General features: G+C 40.2%; 1 protein-coding gene across 1 annotated transcript; it reads left to right on the forward strand.

The window, feature by feature from the left end:
• Window positions 1-3816: 3816 nt before the first annotated feature.
• Window positions 3817-8428, forward strand: LOC100029744 (ribonuclease 8). Its single transcript, XM_007479767.2, has 2 exons — window positions 3817-4761; window positions 5640-8428. The coding sequence occupies exons 1-2, from the start codon at window positions 4500-4502 to the stop codon at window positions 6104-6106; spliced, it is 729 nt and encodes a 242-aa protein (XP_007479829.2). The 5' UTR covers window positions 3817-4499; the 3' UTR covers window positions 6107-8428.
• The last annotated feature ends 6191 nt before the right edge of the window (window positions 8429-14619 follow it).

Consider the following 14619-nt stretch of genomic DNA (forward strand, 5'->3'; position numbering starts at 1 on the left):
CTTGAAATTTAAAAAATATATATTGTTTAAAAATGTTACATGTAATTGGGAAATAACAAAGAAAATTAAAATATTTTTTCTTTAAAAAATAAAGGCTTAATTGCAAAGAAGGTGCTATACTGTATTGGTAAAGGAGTTTCCTCATTTAGGAGTTCCCCATATCAAAAAAATAAGAGACCCAGTCTTTGTCTTTATCCCTGTGTAGACAGAGACCGGGAATATATTCATATGTGATGTTTTTGCTTTTCTTTTCCCCTTCCAGGCAGCAGAGGAATGTATCTAGTTAATTTCGTTTCTCACCAAGGCAGGAGGAATGGAAAGGGGAAGGGAGGGATAATAACCAACATTCACACAAGACTTTAAAGCTTGGAAAGTACATAGCCTATATCATCTCCTCTTAGCCTCCTAAAAAGCCCTGTAAGGTTTGCGCTATAGATATTCTCTTCCTTTTGCAGAAAGGGAAACTGGGGCTCAGACAGGTTCAGCGATTTGCAGATGGTCACACAGCTAGTGAGCGTCTGCAGTGGGATCTGAGCCCAAATAAGTGTTCCTCACTCCCTTTCGAGGCCTCCATTCACTATTCCTTGTGGCCTCTCAAATACCATTGACGGGTAAACACTGTGGCGGAGGTTGGAGGAAATCAGGATGTGGAAGCATTGCATTACAAGAATAAATAAACAGTTTTCGGTGGCAATCCAATTTAGCTCCCTCCCTCTCCTCCCTCTCCATCCTACCACCAGTCTCCGCTTCTTTGTGATGGCTAGTCAATATCACGAGTCAATAGCGCGAGTCAATCTCGCGAGTCTACTGAGGAAGAGTGTGCTCTGAATCTAGGATCCTTCGGCGCACAGTGCCTTGGAATCTTCTCGTCACGTGCACGGTTCTCTATACATAGGTTCACTTTTGCTCCGAGTTCAGGTTTCTTAAGAAAGCAAAGGAAGGTGTGGCCGAGAGCCAGGGCCCCAGAAAAGGCAAATAACGTGAAGGAAGTATCATGGCCCGGTGGCCCATAACCTTCTTCTGCCATCTAGTGGCGAGTCTCTCCCCCAGCTCGTTCTCGTTCTGTCTTTCAACATGGTTGTCCTGATCCACAGCCGTGGCCCCCTGCTTCTTTGGGGCCCCCAGCAAAAACCCTCATCTTTGCTCTCTCTTACTGATCAGAATTCTGACTCTAATCCCATATTCCCAAACCCTGTAACCTTTGCAAATGGATTCTAAGCTAACTTTCCATCCCACCAAAAACTGGGCAGTTACCGTAGACACATGAAGTCCTAGAAATGAGAGGGAGACACCCAAATACATGTAATAGAAGGAATTTCTTCCATCTGCTTCCTTCTGTCCCTATCTCCGGGAACTGGCTGAGTTCTCACTCAGCACCAGGCTCTCTAGCCATCAGCGTTATACCTATGCTGGCCCAGCCAGTGACTGATACTAGGATTAAGCCTACCAGGAACTTGAATACTGAGAAGAAGATTCCCAGGCTTCAGTCTGAGAATCAGAGATTGGACCCCACACTTTGATTATAACTAAAAGGGACTCCTTGATTTTTATTATTTTTTTTTCAGATTAAATGTAGAAAGAATGTTTAATAGTTGTTTTCTGACATTTTGTGATCATGGAGGCAGAGATTATAGGTGGTATGTGTGTTATCATACAATACATATTTCCATATTCATCATGTTGTGAAATAAGACATATCATTTACTAGAGAAAAAAAATAAAGTGAAGAATAGTATGCTTCGATCTGGATTCAGACTGCTGGGCCCTTCTGTGGCCTTTTTTGTCACGAATCCCTTGGAGTTGTCCTCCTTGCCTTGTTGATTATAGTTAAGCCATTCACAGTTGATCATTATACACTATTATTAGCCCTTGATTTTCTATATGAAGAAACTGAGGTCAGGAGAAAATAAAGGACTTACCCAAGGCCACCCAGGTAGTAGATCTGAGCCTAAATCCTTACTAATGCTTCTGTTCTGAGATACTAGGGTGACAGTGGACACTACCTTAACCTCAGACTGCCCTTTGGTATTTCCCATGATACTTTGCTGCTTTGATACAGAGGCAGCATGGAGTTCTGGCCAGAGGGGGTAGAGCTGGGTTCATAGGATCATCGATCAGCTGTTCAGTTTCCAGATCTAAGTTAATTATGTGACCATCGGCAAAGTCACTTTGCTGTCATCCTATATATATATATATATATATATATATATATATATATATATATATATATATATCCTCCCTTGCACAAATGGAAAAGAAAAAAAGCAAAACACCCCCCCCCATTCATTGCCTCCTCTTTCATTTCTCAACCCATTTCAGTCTAGTTTCTAACATCATAATGCAATTGAATCTGTTTTTTCCAAGATTAGCAATGACCTCTTAATTTCCAAATCCTCTGGCCTTTCCTAAATCCTCATCCTTCTTGGCCTCTCTACAGCTTCTGAGACCTTTGGCTCTGCTCTCATCCTGTATACTCTCTTCTCTCTCAATTTAGGTAACACAGAAGGGCATGCCTTATGTTTAGGTGAACTCAACATACCCAAATTGGGCATATGCAATTGGCAATTGAAAAAAATAAAGGCAGAAAAACATAAAATAAAAATGTTTAATTACACACCAAATCTATGCCATTTCCCAAAGCAGCATAAAGCCTTGCAGCAGTTTGCCCAGTCACGATCATTCTCACTCTGAGAACTGTTAGTGTGAGTCATTACATTGTTTTGTACCAGATATTTGCTCTTGCAACATTCTTTGGCCAGAGTTCTCACTTGCAACAAGTTGTGTACCCATCAGAGCAGTGTTTTCCTTTGTTTCATTAATGGTATTTAGTTATTAATAATGGTCCTAAAGAACAAAAATAGTGATGCTGGTAACTCTGAGAAGCCTAAGAAAAGTCACAAAGTACCTAGGTATGTTGGTTTAAGAAATATTAAATAATGGGGTTTTCTATTATGCAATATCTTCGACTTATGTGAAAGTCATAAAGCATACTGGTTATATAAAAATATTATACCTATTATACCAACTTCTCTTGGTTATTCTCCTACCTGTCTGGCCTCTCCTCAGCCTTCTTTGGTGGAACATCAGTTCTGTAGCAGCCACTTTTTGTGGCTACACTCCAGGGCTCTTTTCTGAGCTTTTTTCTCTCTACCAACTTTCTTTTTTTATGACCTCATCCATTCCCCATAAGTCTAATTATCTTCTCTAAGCATGTGACTTCTGCATTTCTCTAGGTAGCCCCAACTTCTCTCCTGAGGCTCCCTTCCTACATCCCCAGCTTCCTGCTGGACATTCTCAACTTCCTGTCTTACAGATATCTCAAAATAAAAATCACTCTCTTTTCCCTCAAAAATCTTTCCAGATTTTCATGTCTTTATCACCTCCTGCCCAAAATATTACAAAAACTTCCTAATCAGTTTTTCTGTTTCCAGTCACTCCTATTTCCAATTTATTCCCCACATATCTTCCAAATCACTATACTTAAAGCAAAAGTCTGATCATGTCATTCCTCTGCTCAAGATACCACAGTGACTCCCATTGCACTAGAATAAAAAACAAGTTTCACTGCTTGGAATTAAAAACCTTTCACTATCTGGCTCCCGCTTGTCTTTCTAGACTCATTGCATATAACTCTTTTCATGCAGTCCACACTCTAGTCCAAGCAGCCTACTTGCCATTCCCCCTTTTCCACTTCCATTCATGCCTAGATATATACTCCTTTCCTCACTTTCTCTGGTTAGAATTCCTAATTTCCTTTGAGGCTTAACACAGGGGCCGTGTTTTTTGTTTTTTGTTTTGTTTTTTCCAGAAGCCCTACTCTGATCTCTCACCCCTCAGTCACTAGTGCCTTCTCTGCCTCTGCAAAAATAACTTGCTATTTATCTCTGTGTCACCCAACTGAATGTAAGCCTTTCAAAGAACAAGGACTGTTTCATTTTGTATCTTCAGTACATAGATAGTATGGTGCCTGGGTAGGTAGTAGGTTCATAATTAATTTTTGTTGAATGAATGCAGTGGTCAGTACATGGACAGGAAAAAAGTAGAAGAAAGCCAGATAATGTCCATGGGAAGCATTGCATCATCACTAGAATAGCTATTGGAGTTGGAGCTGAAGGGGCCAAATAGTACAGGATCCTAATAAAACTTGGATGATTCAACTATTTTCCTTCATATCCTCAGGTGTAAACAGGGCCAACCTAATTAGGAAATTATATACACAGTAATTTATAGAGGTAAGCATTGTATAGCTCTCTAAGGGCGGAGAGAAAGGAGCTTTTGGTGCCACCATAAGGATCCTTATTGGTGGTGAGAAATGCCAGCAGGGAGAAATAAACCATGCATGGCCCCTTTCCAGGTCTTCATACTTGGTTGATACATCAGGAAAGGGAGTATACCATTAAACTTTTTTTAATGTGACCTGATGAGTATATTTTTAGGGTGTTGTCATATGAGGCTTGTTTACACAGGTATATTAACTCCTTTGGCATCCACTGGCTGGCATGAATGGCATCCACTGGCTCAGGTCACATGGAAGGAAGGGGGACTGGGACAGGCTTTTATCCCAAAACCAGGGAGTAACTGGCTCCAATCTGTTCCTGCATGTGAGGTGCCCATGCCAGCCCCAAACTTCCACCAAGCCTGAGGCTCCTGGCCAACCACACAGCTCTGTAAGAAGCCCAATCAAAAAAGAAGCTACTCCAAGGTTTTCTCTTCAGTTGTTTGGATTCAACTCAAAGCAGAAGTTATTCTCGATCAGACTGGGTGAGGAAAGGTGGTGGTTCTCTGGGGTCGGGTAGGGCAGGGTTGAAGGAGGAAAGACTGTAGAGATGAGGGGGAGAGGGGAGGAAATGGTGGATAAAGAGAAAGGAGGGCTTTTTATAGGGTGATGATAGAACTCAGTGGGGATGGGAGCATGATGATGCAAGTAAGAGAGGGGCACAATGAGGAAAAGAGAGACAGGAGCAGTGTGGGCAGTAGAGAAATAAGGATGAAGGCACAATTTGGGGCAAAGAGAGAAGAATACAGTGATCTGAACAGAGAAAGGGGCATAAAGGGCAAGAGGACTTGGGACCATAATGGGGGAAGAAGGCCTGGAGTTAGCAGGGGAATGAAGATAAAGATGTGTATGTAGAGGGTAGGACAGATGGGAGCACAGTGATGTGAATAAGGAAGGAAATACTGGGTTGTATAGGAATGAAAGCACAGAGTAAAAAGGAGAGAAATGATCAAGTTTTATCAAGCACCTAATCTATGCCAGGCACTATAAGAAGTACTGGGGAATCAAAGGGGAAAAGGCAATTCCCTCTCTCAATGAGCCCACAGTGAAGAATAGTGGAGAATAGTGAGAAAAAGGAAATAGGGAAGACAATTGGGAAATAGAGGGTTTTGGGGAGGCAAGAAGAGGAGGATCATGGTAGGAATGTGAGGAGACTAGACCAAAAGAGGTAAGAGAGGATGGGGATATTGTGGAATGAGTGGGGACGAGGCACAGTCATGAGTGGGAAGAGGAACACATTGTGATAAGTGGAATGGGTACACAGCTGGCAAAAGAGACAATGACTACAACCAGAGGTGGGGGCCACTGATTTCTTGAATGTTTAGCTTCTTGCCCTTTGCCCCTTAAATGTTTCATTCTCCAGGAGAGATGGCATCAGTTCTGGCAAGTCCGTGCCCTTTATTGCTTCTCTTTCTGGGACTGTGGGAGGTCCCGGTCAGCACAAAGCCCGAGAACCTGACCCATGCCCAGTGGTTCCAACTTCAACATGTACAGCCTAGCCCTCTCAAGTGCAACAGGGCCATGGGAAGGATTAACTATTACAAACAGCACTGTAAGCGCCTTAACACCTTCCTACATGACTCTTTCCCAAATGTGGCCACTGTCTGTGAATCCCCCAGTATGGCCTGTAAGAATGGACAGGAGAACTGTCATCAGAGCCCTGGCACGATTTCTATGACCCAATGTGACCTCACCTCTGGGAAATACCCCAACTGCAAGTACAGCAACACTGCCCTTGACAGAGCCTTCATTGTGGCCTGTGATCCCCCCGAAGCTGGGGATCCCCCTGGGTATCAGCTGGTTCCTGTGCACCTGGAGCGAACCATTTAGCACCTGAATCCTCTGTCCAAGACTACATTTGGAAAGCTGACCCATTGGTTTTCTTGTTGCCTTCTGCACTGGCCCCTAGAGACCCTCTCTTCTAGTTTAGACTTTCCAGGGGATAAATAATGTTGACAGACTGAAGAAAAATAACTACTGGAAGTAAAGCCAAGAAGAAGACTGCTATTAATCCTTTCTTTGCTGCTTCTCCGCACCCATGCTCAATAAGACTAAACCATGGATTTTCATTCCATTATCCCTCTCTATCACTACCATTTTTCTATCCTACCCCCTACTCCCACAGCCCAGGGACCCCAATGGAAAGAAATTGGCAATAATTATCAATGAACAATAAGTTTTCTTATGTGTTGGGCACTGTGCTTAGTGCTGAAGATACAAATTTAAAAAAAAATTTTAAGCTAGCTCCTGTCCCCAAGGATCTTATAATTTAATGGGAGATGACAACATGCAAAAGGAAGCTGGAAAGAATGGGGACAAGGTGTATCTGTCACAGATATGGTGGAAAAGTCAGAGATTTCCCAAAGTAGTACAGCCTGGTGAAAAATCAGATGTTCTGAGCTGAGCTCCCTCCTAAAGGTTTTGGAGTTAATGGGTCCACTCTTCAATCAGAGGGGCAGAGGGTAGTGCTGAGGTAGAATACTGAGGCTGATGAGAACTTGCAGAATGATGTTTTCTCAATAATGAGCTTCCTGGTTGCTCATTGGCTACGGGAGGTGGAGGGGAGGGAAAGAACATGATTCATGTAACCATGGGAAAATATTCTAAATTGCTAAACTGCTAAACTTTTTAAAAAAAGAATATCAAGGGGAAAAAAATAATGAGCTTCCTGGGGTATGGTGGGAAAGTCAGGAATGTCCCAGTGTAGTATAGTCAGGTAAGAAATGAGTTAAACTCTCTTCTTAAACGGAAGTTTTGAAGTCATTGGTTCCATCTTTTGATCTTCAATCAGAGGGGCAGATACACAAATATTTATTAAGTTGAGAAGTCCATGGAGATGGGAGCAGGAACTACTCCTGCCCCACCCTAGAGTAAACTATATTAGACCTGGGAGAGGAATGGAGAAGAATTCCATATTTCCTCCAGCTCAAAGTCCTGATAACCCTGTATGGGGAAGGAGCTAATGATGAGATGTCATGGCACAGTAGAAAGACCAAGAATATAGCTATGAGGCAACTTCTTATTATTATCTCTATTTTATAATGAGAAAAGGGAGGCTTAAAGAGATTAAGCAATTTGCACATAGCCATATGGGCTCAAGATGTCCAAAATATGATTTGAACCCAGGTCGTTCTACTTCAAACCCAGCATTCTATCCAGGCTCCAAGTCAAACAGTACCCACCATGCTTCATTTGGAGAAAGGCTTAAAATGAGGCAAGCAGGCCCAGAGAAGAGTTATGTGACTTTCCAAAGGTTCCTAGCTTACTAGTGGTCAAACCAGTAATAGAATCTGGCTGTCCCGATGTCAACATCTGTGTTCTGTACAACACAACTGAGAAAAAAGTTGAATACTGTTCAGAGTCAAGGACAGCATCATGTATATAAGCAGAACCACCCCTTCCACCTGCCTCCAACAGTTCTGACCAGAGCATACCCACAGAGCTTGCTCCAATAACACATTGACCCCAACCCTTTCCAGGTGGCCAGAAGTACTGGTTCAGTATTGAAAGACCTGGTACTTTGAGATGATGCAGCAATTACTTGATGGGGGAGGTAGGGTAGGGGGCCACATCAAAGCTTCATTAGAGGAGCAGCTAGGCTGCTCGATGGTTTGAGAGTTAGACCGAGAGACTTGGGGGGCAGGGGGGTTACTGGATTCAGATCTGGCCTCAGACACTTACTTGTTATGTGACCCTGGGCAAGTCACTTAACCCCAGTTGCCTAACCCTTACCACTCTTCTGCCTCGGAACTTATATCTAATAGTGGTTTAAAGATGGAAAGTAAGGAGTTAGGTTTTTTAAAGCTTCATTACAGAGGGTTGGCCACTAAAATCCAGAAGAGTTCGTCCCATCTCAGTAGACCTTAAAATAAATGTCCAGAAAATCTATATTGCATAAATGCGCAGGTATAACCTATATCAGACTCTATCAGACTATTTACTGCTGTGGGGAATGGAAGAAGGAAGAGAGGGAGAAAATCTGAATACTAAAATGTTAGAAAATAATTGTCAAAAGTGGTTTTTATGTGGAACTGAAAAAAATACATGAATAAATTTTTTTTAATTAGTGTCCATATGCTGACACTCTGTCTTTTTACTCAAGGACTTGACACATGATATTATCTCTCCCTGGGACTTCCTGTGAAGTGACTTAAGAGAGGAGTAGTGCCCTAATTGTGTGTGTGTGTGTGTGTGTGTGTCTGTGTGTGTGCCTGGACAGCAATCAGTTGTGAAACACTTTTCAGAGTGGCCACTGGGTCATTCAGTTGGTATCACCCCAGCTAAAGGTGACAGCCCCCTAAGCTGTCCACCAAGAGAAAGATAACCAGGAAAAGGAGAAACCTTGGACCAGCTTTTCAGACAGACACCATGAAGGAGTTCAGATTCTGCAGAGCCCAGGGAAGGTAGAACCTCTTTTCAACAGTCCTGAAAAAGGTTTCATCTGATGTTTTTAAGTATTAAGAATAAGAATATCTATGGTTTTGCTTAGAGTTTAAGTCTTTGCCAATATGTGCATATGGGTGTTTATTGTTTTAAACACTCCTTTTTAAAATTTTTTATTTAATTAGTTAATTTAGAACATTTTCCCCTGGTTACAAGAATCATGTTCCTTCCATTCTCTCCCCCCACCACCTCCCATAGCCAACATGCAATTCCACTGGGTTTTACATGTGTCCTTGATCAAAACTTATTTCCACATTGTTGATGTTGGCACTAGGGTGATCATTTAGAGTCTACATACTCAATCATATCACCCTCAACCCATGTGATCAAGCAGTTGTTTTTCTTCTGTGTTTCTGCTTCCACAGTTCTTCTGAATGTGTAAATCCCTCAGAATTGTCCTAGATCACTGCATTGCTACTCATAGAGAAGTCCATTACATTCAATTGTACCACAGTGTATCATTCTCTGTATACAATGCTCTCTTGATTCTGCTCCTTTCACTCTGCATCACTTCCTGGAGGTTGTTCCAGTCTCCATGGAACTCCTCCACTTTATTATTCCTTTGAGCACAATAGTATTCCATCACCAACATATACCACCATTTGTTCAGCCATTTCCCAATCAAAGGGTATCCCCCCATTTGCCAATTTTTTGTCACCACAAAGAGCACAGTTATAAATATTCTTGTACAAGTCTTTCTCCTTATTATCTCTTTGGGGTATAAACCCAGCAGTGCTATGGATGGGTCAAAGGGCAGACACTCTTTTAGCACCCTTTGGGCATAGTTCCAAATTGCTATCTAGAATGGTTGGACCAATTCACAACTTCACCAGCAATGCATTTATGTCCCAATTTTGCCTCATCCCCTACAACATTTATTACTTTTCTTTGCTGTCATGTTAGTCAATCTGCTAGGTATGAGGCTGTTTTGATTTCCATTTCTCTGATTATAAGAGATTGTTAAGATTAAAATTTAGGCCAAACTGTGGCAGGCAAAAATTAGTTTCTTGCTAGAAGTATTATATTTTTATGAGGTTTATTTAAGATTAAGAATTTAAGAAGATCCAAGTAAGAAAGGCACATATGTAGGTGGGCCGAGAGGCCCATTCAATTTCACTTACATCATGAGAGATGTGTCTGCTTGGAAGCGGAAACAGGAAGAGCACCAGTAGGCTTTACAACCAGTTTAAATAGAAATGTTTTATCTCACCCAGGTGAGGATCTCAGTGAGATTACAAATCATTCTGGGAAGTGGTCAAGGACTTCTGGGGATTGGAGTCCGGGGTTCAAATCTCCATTTTTACAATATTTAGAACTCTTTTTCGTGTGCTTATTAAGAGTTTTTAATTTCTTTATCTGAAAATTGCCTATTCATGTCCCTTGCCCATTTTTCAATTGGAGAATGGCTTGATTTTTTGTACAGTTGATTTAGCTCTTTATACATTTGAGTAATTAGACCTTTGTCAGAGGTTTTTGTTATGAAGATTGTTTCCCAATTGGTTGCTTTCCCTCTAATTTTGGTTGCATTGGTTTTGTTTGTACAAAACCTTTTTAATGTATTCAAAGTTATTTATTTTACATTTTGTAATTTTTTCTAACTTTTGCTTGGTCTTAAAATCTTTCCTTTCCCAAAGATCTAACAAGTATACTATTCTTTGTTCACCTCATTTACTTATAATTTCCTTTTTTATAGTCAAGTCATTCACCTATTCTGAGTTTATCTTGGTGTAGGGTGTGAAATATTGATCCAAACCTAATCTCTCCCATAATGTCTTTCAATTTTCCCAGCAGTTTTTGTCAAATAGTGGATTTTGGTCCCAAAAGCTGGGATCTTTGGGTTGATCATGTCTTGCTGAGGTCACTCACCCCAAGTCTATTCCACTGATCCTCCTTTTTGTCTCTTAGCCAGTACCACATTGTTTTGATGACCACTGCTTTATAGTATAGTTTGCAAGGCTACCATCCTCCACGTTTTTTTTCATTATTTCCCTGGATATCCTTGTTCTTTTGTTCTTCCAAATGAACTTTGTTATGGTTTTTTTTTTAATTCAGTAAAAAAGTTTTTTGGTAGTTCTATGGGTATGGCACTAAATAAATAAATAAATTTGGGTAGGATTGTCATTTTTATTATGTTAGGTCATCCTACCCATGAGCAATTAATGTTTTTCCAATTATTTATATCTAGTTTTAATTGTGTGGAAAGTGTTTTATAGTTGTGTTCTTATAGTTCCTGTGTTTGTTGTGGCAGATAGATTCCTAAGTATTTTATATTATTTAGGGTGATTTTAAATGGAATTTCTCTTTCTAATTCTTGCTGCCGAGATGTGTTGGAAATATATAGTAAACATTCCTTTTTGTATAGAGGAAATAAAAAGCTTTCCTATATCTGATGTACACATTAAATCCCCTTTTACTCCCTTGTAGGGAGCACATAGACATGAGCCAAACCTAAATATGGAGCAATTCTCCCCAAGTCTCTGGGATTGGGGTGGTAAAGAGCCAGAAAAGAGTCTCAGCCCTCTTTTTCAAGGCCAATCTCCTCCAAGACTGAACAAGAACTGTGGATGTGGGTACAGAGATAGGAACAACTTTAGAGGGGAGAGGCAAGCCCCTCTGCATCTTTGGGCCCACCAGGTCTTTTCCCATAATTCATTTTCTATGCAGCTGCAGCTCTAGCCAAGACTTTCTGCCCTAATCTACCCTCTCCTGCCACCAAGGCATAAAGTCTCATTTTTCCCTGCTAGGTTTAGATTTGTTTATGTAGCAGTCTGCTTCTAACCTCAAATCTCTTACCCCTGTTCTTCAAAACCTAAATCTAGTGCTCTCTCCAGATTTGGTCTAAAAGGCTATGAAAATCATTATCTTTGTCCCCAAACTCACCTCTCTTCCCCACTTCCCTATTATTCTCCAAGATTCTAGCATTCTTCTAGTCACCCAGGTTTACAACTCCAGTATCATTCTCAAATTCTCAACTTCATTCTCTCTCTTTCTCTCCGTCTCTCTGCCTCCCCACCCCCTCCCCATGTTACCAAATCTTGTCTTTTCTTTCTCAAATCTCTCAAAAACACCCTCTTCTCTCCTCGTGCACAGGCATCCTCCTCACCTCTCACCTAGACTATTCCAGCAGTCTTCTAATCAGTCTCCCAGTTGTTCTTCCTACTCCAATTCATACACCACTCAGCTGTCAGTGATTTTCCTCAAAATTCAGGCCTCCTCAATAAACTCCAGTGATCATGGCTTCTAGGATCAAATATAAATTCTTCTGTTGGGCATTTATAATTCTTTAAAACCTGACCATTTCCCATCTTTATAGTCTTTCAACACTGACATCCTGGCTTACTTGTTGTTCTTCACATGTAATATTTTCTCTCCTCTCTCCATATCTTTACAGTAGCTGTTCCCCATTCTAGAATTTCCTTCTACCCTAACCTTTGCCTCACAAAATCTGTGGCTTTGTGTAAGGCTCAGCTGAAGTGTTGCCTCCTCTGGTTTTCCAGGGTATTTATCCTATAAGTACATTATCCCTCAACCTTCTCTAAGGTTAGGGGCAAAGGACCCCTACAAATGTGGAAATTAATTACTCTTACATTACATTAATTACATTAATAACTCTAGGCCTCCCCCAAAGTTTTGTTTTTAATCATTCTGATCATATCTATTTAACACGCACATACACACACATAAATAAAACTACACACTGTACCCATAAAATACTTGCAGTTTCTACATGAGAAGGATTAGTATCTGGTGCATTATACAGTCTTCAAAGCCACCAGAATCTTGTTGATCTTGTTTACAATTTCTTCAAGGATTTCCTTCTCCTACAAAATAGGGCTAATGTTGTCAAGAGATCACGTGACTGAGGCTGGCTGGTAGTGACAAAGAAGAGATTTCTCAAAGAGAATTGGTAGCCCATAGTTCTTTGTTGCACTGAAACTAAACAAAACTTAACTTTAAAATCAATTTCTGTATATATGGCAATAAATGATGAACAAGATGAGTAATATACAGTGTGACATCTAATTTTTTAAAATTTTCTTTACATACCTATGCATTGTCTGTGATTTTCCACAGCATACCACAAATCTCCAAGAATTCCATTTCGTTATCAGTGGCCAACTGTCATATAATCAAAACCATGAATGTGAAACTCTTGAATGTTGACAGATGACTGTAGTGATTGATTCATAAATTCTTTAAAGAGAGGAATTGGTTTTGCTTTTTCTTTGTATTTGCAATATATAGCCCCGTGCTTGGAACATAGTAAACACTTAAATTCTTGTTGATTGATGGAAGGTTGAGGGGCTTTTCCTAGCTCAGCTCCCAAGCCCTGGCTTATGATTCCCTTTGACCTCAAGACGCCTCTGTAGCCAAGGGCTGACTTGTTCCAAACAGTCAGAATTTCCTTTTTTCCAGATAGTCATCTCCCCTTCCAAGGCATTTCCCTCTCTCTTTTCTCTGGCAGCCTTCCCAGGCCTAAGATTAGGATGAAGAAATACAACCTCCTTCCCACTCAGGCCTGTTAGCTGCAATTGCTCTGTTTCTGGGATAAATAGCTGGAGAGACTGAGCTCTTATTCTTGGTTTGACTCTATTGTCCCAAGCCTGGAATATCCCATCTCTAGGTGTAGTAAGGAAGTTTGCATCCTCTGACATAATACCCTCAAATAGTATTAAGAAGCTTGTCAAAGAAGTGAAGGAAATAGCTGTTTGGTTTTTTTTAACCCCATTATCCTATTGAAATATTCCAAAAATAGAAATGTTGATGGGGAAAAATGAATTAGAGAGCAAATAGTGAGGAGGTGAGCTTAGGATGAGAAAGGGAAAGAGTCATCAGTGCATCTGAAAAATGTCAAAGGGGATAAATCCAAAGTTGGAATAAATCCAACTGACCAAAATAAAATGAATGAAGTTTGTTTATGAGGCATTCCACATATTGAGCTAGGAGAAGAAGAAAAAAACATCAGCAGCAAAGGCCCAGGAAAAGATGAGCTCATTGATTTTCCCAATAAACAGAAGCTCCAAATTGACTTCCAATCAACAAAGTAAAAAAAAATGTTTAGGGCACTCTTGGGGAAACATATAACCATTCCAAAATGTGCTCACAAGAATCTAATTTAATGTATTACAATTAATCTCTGTGAATTAGGATTCTCTGTCCCATTCTCAATCAAATCCAAAGGAAGAAATAAATGGGAGACTGAGCACAACAGGTAAGTATCTTTTTTTTTTAAACTGTATGGAGAATAAACCTTTGCTTTGAAATGGAAAAAAAAAACCCAGTTACTCACTAATTTATTTGACTATGATGTCTGATAAGCATTGAACAACTTTTTGAAACAAATGAGCAAAATAATGCTGCTATAAACTAAATAATATTTCCTTTCTTGAGTCTAGATGATAAAAAGACAAAGAGGAGGTGTTCCCAAAGAGACTAGCTAGGTAGCCCATAGTTCTTTATTGCACTGGAATGTAACAAAACTGTTTATAATCAGTTTATGTATATATGGTAATAAATGATAAAAATAGATTACTAACATATAGCATTTGTGATTTACTAACTTTTTAAAAATTTATTTGTACATCTATGCAGGGTCTGTGATTTTCCACAATTCTCCAAAAAATTCCATTTAATTATCAATGGCCAACTCTCAAATAATCAAAATCATTCATTAAGATGAATAAATATTAATCTCTTATTTCTTGTGAACATATGCATGTAAACTTTACCATTTCTTTTCATATTGAATAAGGAATACAATAAAATTAACTGAGAGCCATAGGGCAGAGGGACCAAAAAAAAGTTGCAACTCCCTGGTGTCCCAGCAAGAACTTGCTTTGAAGTCAGAGAACCTTGATCAAATCCTAGTTCTGCCTCTTGCAACCTTGTGATCTTCCACA

The sequence above is a fragment of the Monodelphis domestica genome, chromosome 1 (genome assembly GCF_027887165.1).
Source record: "Monodelphis domestica isolate mMonDom1 chromosome 1, mMonDom1.pri, whole genome shotgun sequence".
Lineage (NCBI taxonomy): Eukaryota > Metazoa > Chordata > Mammalia > Didelphimorphia > Didelphidae > Monodelphis > Monodelphis domestica.

Bases quoted from the DNA above. Each gene is read 5' to 3' on its own strand.
- LOC100029744 (XM_007479767.2), top strand. From the start codon at position 4,500: ATGAATGGCATCCACTGGCTCAGGTCACATGGAAGGAAGGGGGACTGG. The intron at 4,762-5,639 runs GTGAGGAAAGGT...TTCATTCTCCAG, and splicing joins GTTATTCTCGATCAGACTGG to GAGAGATGGCATCAGTTCTG.